The sequence below is a fragment of the Microtus ochrogaster genome, unplaced genomic scaffold (assembly GCF_000317375.1).
Source record: "Microtus ochrogaster isolate Prairie Vole_2 unplaced genomic scaffold, MicOch1.0 UNK1, whole genome shotgun sequence".
In the NCBI taxonomy this organism is placed as follows: domain Eukaryota; kingdom Metazoa; phylum Chordata; class Mammalia; order Rodentia; family Cricetidae; genus Microtus; species Microtus ochrogaster.
In genome coordinates, this window is record NW_004949099.1 from 34,781,630 (window position 1) to 34,786,827 (window position 5,198).

At 52.3% G+C, this 5,198-nt stretch overlaps 1 protein-coding gene across 1 annotated transcript in view; it reads left to right on the forward strand.

The window, feature by feature from the left end:
• Il17ra (interleukin 17 receptor A) overlaps positions 1–5,135 on the forward strand; it is a 20,251-nt gene extending 15,116 nt beyond the window's left edge. The window contains exons 10-13 of the mRNA XM_013352929.2: positions 178–189; positions 385–486; positions 2,182–2,223; positions 3,151–5,135. Of these exons, the coding sequence (XP_013208383.1) occupies positions 178–189; positions 385–486; positions 2,182–2,223; positions 3,151–4,652 (1,658 nt within the window). The 3' untranslated portion in view covers positions 4,653–5,135. The remainder of the gene's footprint in view (positions 1–177; positions 190–384; positions 487–2,181; positions 2,224–3,150) is intronic.
• The last annotated feature ends 63 nt before the right edge of the window (positions 5,136–5,198 follow it).

The window sequence follows — 5,198 nt, forward strand, 5'->3', positions numbered from 1 at the left end:
AGGGCGTTGGTGGGCATTGTGATAGGTTAGGGCCATTGGTGGGGCATCTGTGATAGGTTAGGGCCATTGGTGGGCATCTGTGATAGGTTAGGGCCGTTGGTGGGCATCTGTGATGGGCTTGGGTGACTGCTAATCATTAAGAGTAACCCTGTCCTGTTTCCTTTTGTTCTATTACAGATTCTCTTGCAGGTAAGTCCTTCCTACAGTCAAGGTCATTCCCAAGGGACCACACGAGGCCCCAGCTGATCCCTGAGCTAATCCAGGAAGGCAGAATGTACCCACAGCCAGTCAAAGGGTGAAACCATTAGTGTAGCCTGGTACAGGACAGAGCCTGGGCTGGGTGTGTGGGGCCCACCCAGACTCATGCTGTTCTGCTTGTCACAGACTCTATTCCCCTGTGGGTGTACTGCTTCATCACGGTCATTGCCATTCTGCTGGTGGGCTCTGTGATCCTGCTGACCATCTGCATGACCTGGAGGCTTTCTGGTAAGGAGTATGCTGGGGCTTCCTCTCTTCTCTTTTCCCATGTGTCCTCCCTTCTTGCCCCAGCCTCACAGTCTAGACCTGTCATCCTGTGTTTAAGGGGCGTCCTCCACTCTGCCCTTCCGTGCCTAATTAAGATCTCAGCTGTCAGGAACCTAGAACCAGGCACCAGTCTGATCTGGAATCAGAGACCAGCTCCATGTGGAGCTCCCTGAGCCTCAGGCTTCTCTATGACAAGATGGCAGTTACAATGATCTGCCCGTCCTTAGGTGCGGGGAGGGCTAAAGGGAACAACAAGCAGGAATTCTCCCTCAGAGCTTGGCTCCTGATGTTTGCTCAGTGCCATTCGCCACAGTGATGTTTTTGTTGTTCAAGTTAGGGTCGCTAAACTCAACAGATTGGAAGGAGCTAGGGTGGGATTTCCTTGCATCAGCCATGGTCACTCAGACAGAGCAGCCTGAACAACCTCATCCTCAAGTCCCCAGCCTGTGCCTCTGAGCACAGAGACCATCCAGGGGCAGCAGGGTGTGACAGAGAAGACTCAGGCTCTTAACCCTGACTCAAAGAGCGGACTTTGCTCTCACCAACTTTGTACTCAGAGGAGTCACTTGCCCTTAGGTTTCATTTCCTTTTCAGTAAAATGGGTGCCTCCAAGAACCTGGAGTAACTGCTCAATCCCCACATCCTCTTCTACTGGCCAAGTTCTAATCGGGAGGAGGGGGATGACAGGCTAAAGGGCTAAGCTTTCCTGTCCTGGGACAGAATGTCTTCAGTCATCTGGGAAGAAGCTATTTCTACACTTGCCAATATCCATGTGGACTATGGTTTCTGGGCAGAGTCATGTGACATCTCAATGTTAATGCTGAACCATACCCCAGCTGCTACTATGTTTCCTGCTGTTTCCTAGAGTGTCCCCAGCACAGGGAATTGAACAGGAGAAACCTCACTTACTAGTCATTAGACTGGCTTTGACAGTTCTGGGCAAAGACCCAAAGAATAAGGGTTGAAATTAAGATTCTAAATCTTCTTTAGGAGCCGTAATTTAGAGGTAGAACACTTGCATAATATACATGGGGCGCTGGGTTCCCTCCCTGGACCAAAAAGAAGTAATCCTCCTGGTCATGTGTCCAAGGGCAACAATTACCTAAGAATATAGTTCCCCTTCCTCATCTTGAGAACATGAGGAGGAAGTGTAGCAAGGGCCATGGGGGCTGCTTCTGGGAGGCAGTGTGGTAAGATGTCTGCTTCCTGCGTGGACCGCCCTTCCCTCCAGTGGAGTCTGCTTACAGAGGTCTGGGAAGCAGAACCCTAGAGAGGGGCTGCTAGGGAGGACACCCCAGCTCAGGTCTCTGGCTCTCCACTTGCTGAGTACCGCAGATAATCCATGCCCCAGCTGACTGAAGGGCTCAGCACTTCCCACACAGTCTCTAGACTGTAACACCACAGACCCATTCCTCAGGGGGAAAGATGGAGTGTCGGGCATTAGTAGCTCTCTATTCATACAGCTTCCTGGAGCAGCTGACTCAGCCCTCACACCCACACAGCTATATGCCTCTGTCTCTGGAGAGGCCGGAATATCTTGTCACCAACTAGGGCCTGCTCCCTTGTTCCCTTCGTCACTCAGTACCACTGGCCCCGACACCTGTGAGCTGCCCCCTTTTCTCTTGAAGGCACTCAGTAGATTTCTCTTCCCTGCAGGTTCTGATCCTGAGAAACACAGCGATGACTCGAAATGCAGCGGTGAGTAGCATGCGCGCTGTGGGCGCAAGGCCGTTCTCTAAAGCCTGGCCGTGAGCTCCTGGGGTAGATGGATAGAATGTGTCTCTAGTCAGACTTTCATACCAGAGGAAGGCTCCATCCTCACTTAGGACACGTATCCACCTCATGCAGAAAGGGCTTTTGGGTAACCAAACACAGGGCCCAGAAATTAGAAATTTCTTTTTCTAATTGCTTAGCCAGAAAAGGGAAGGTGAACATTTTGTGGGGAGCACTCTTCCTGAGTGGGTGTTTCTTTTCCCTAGGCAGATCCTTGTACCTTTTAGTACTTTTACTTATCTTGATTTAGGAGGTCTAGAGGTCTTACTATGCAGCCTTTCCTGGCCTGAAACTTACTATGTAAATCAAGCTGGCCTAGAACTCATAAAGATCCTCCTGTCTCTGACTCCCAAGTGCTGGAATAAAGGGGTGTGCCACCACAGCTTTTTTAAAAATTTAAAATAATTGAAGTATCAGCCAATAACCAGATGGAACTGTGGTGGGGGGAGTGTAGGGGTGAAGGAGGAGGGAGATCGGTTCTTCTTCACGCAGGCCCCTCACTGATTTCTCGAACATCACAGCAAGGCAGTGTAGCAGCATCTGGCCCACCCAGAAGGCTGTTAGCTGAAGACAGCCAAGCTCTACCTTTAGTACAGGTAACTTGTAGGCTGTCTCTAGAGCAGTGGTTCTCACCCTTCCTAATGCTGCAACCCTTTAATACAGTTCCTTATGTTATGGTAACCCCCCCCCCCGCCATAAAATTATTTTTGTTACTACTTCATAGCTATAATTTTGCTATTATGAATTGTGATACAAATACCTGATATGCCATAATTTGAGGGCCACTGCTCTAGAGGGCGCTGCCCAGGTCCAGCATGTGAGCATCAGCTTGTATTCTCTTGTCTCTCACAGGCAATTCACCGGTAGCTGAGCTGACTCCCCCGCCTCTGAAGCCCAGGAAAGTCTGGATCATCTACTCAGCCGACCACCCCCTCTATGTGGAGGTGGTCCTCAAGTTCGCCCAGTTCCTCATCACTGCCTGTGGCACCGAAGTAGCTCTTGACCTCCTGGAAGAGCAGGTTATCTCAGAGGTGGGGGTCATGACCTGGGTAGGCCGACAGAAACAGGAAATGGTGGAGAGCAACTCCAAAATCCTCATCCTGTGCTCCCGAGGTACCCAGGCCAAGTGGAAGGCCATCTTGGGTTGGGCTGAGCCTGCTGTCCAGCTACGGTGTGACCAATGGAAGCCTGCAGGGGACCTTTTCACGGCAGCCATGAACATGATCCTGCCAGACTTCAAGAGGCCAGCCTGCTTTGGCACCTACATTGTTTGCTACTTCAGTGGCATTAGTAGCGAGAGCGACGTCCCTGACCTCTTCAACATCACCTCCAGGTACCCACTCATGGACAAATTTGAGGAGGTTTACTTTCGGATCCAGGACCTGGAGATGTTTGAGCCTGGCCGGATGCACCATATCAAAGAACTCACAGGGGAGAATTACCTGCAGAGCTCTAGTGGCGCGCAGCTCAAGGAGGCTGTGGGTAGGTTCCAGGAGTGGCAAACCAAGTACCCTGATTGGTTTGAGCGGGAGAACCTCTGCTTAGCAGGTGACCAAGATCTCCCATCTCTGGATGAGGAAGTGTTTGAAGACCCACTACTGCCACCAGGGGGAAGAATTGTCAAACAGCAGCCCCTGATACGGGAGCCTTCTGAGGGCTGCCTGGTGGTGAATGTCTGTGTCAGTGAGGAAGGAAGCGGGGTAGCAAAGCTTGATCCGCAGCTGCAGCCACAGAGAAAACCCGTGGCTCAGACTCTCCAGACCATGGTGCTGCCGGCAGAACAAGTGTCTGCGGCTCATGTGGTGGAACCTGTCCCTCTCCCACATGGCAGTGGAGCTGTGACCCAGCTGACCCTGGCAGAAGACAGCGAGGCCTGCCCGCTACTGGGGGCCCAGAGGAACAGTGTCCTCTGCCTCCCTGTGGACTCAGACGACTTGCCTCTATGTAGCACTCCGATGCTGTCACCTGACCTCTTCCACGGTGATGCAAGAGAGCAGCTAGAAAGCCTGATGCTCTCGGTGCTGCAGCAGAGTCTGAGCGGACAGGCCCAGGAGAGCTGGGTGAGGCCCGTGGTGGTGCTCAAGGAGCCCTGCACTTCCTCTGAGGAGGAGCAGCGGCAGTCAGTGCAGTCGGACCAGGGCTACATCTCCAGAAGCTCCCCGCAGCCCCCTGACTGGCTCACAGAGGAGGAGGAACCAGAACTGGATGAGTCATCTGAGCCTCTGTCTCCTGAGGTCCTGCAGAACCTGAGGAACCTCCAGCGGCAGCTCCTCTTCCAGGAGCTTGAGAAGAACCCTGGCTGGGACAGTTTGGAGCCACGGAGGCCAACTACAGAAGAGCAGGCTCCGTCCTAGGACCTCCTGCTGCTGGTGCTTTAGCGGATGTACATTGTACTGGTGAGGGGGGGGGGGGGAAGCTGCAGCTTTGGAGATGTGCATCTCTTGAGTTTGACATAGTGGCGTATACCTGAAGTCCCAGCACTTGGGGCCTGAGACTTGTCTCCTGAACCAGGGGGCTCAGGGTCAGTGTGGGCAACAGAGCAAGACCTCAGAAAAATAAATATAGACATTTTGATCCTGATCCCTAAACACCCCCTTTTACTCGATAGGCACATCTGGTCGTCATCATACAAGAATCCACAGCATGTTTCCAGGCTCTCATAGCCAAGTGGGTCACTCATTCCTAGAGCATCTGTTCTGTACCTTACTATGCATCAGGATTGGGGATTAAAAAATAAGTTACATGACACAGCCTTGGCCACCAAGAAACTTAAAAACCAGTAAGGAGCCAGGCGATGGTGGCACACACCTTTAATCCCAGCACTCGGGAGGCAGAGGCAGGCGGATCTCTGTGAGTTCGAGACCAGCCTGGTCTACAGAGCTAGTTTCAGTACAGGCTCC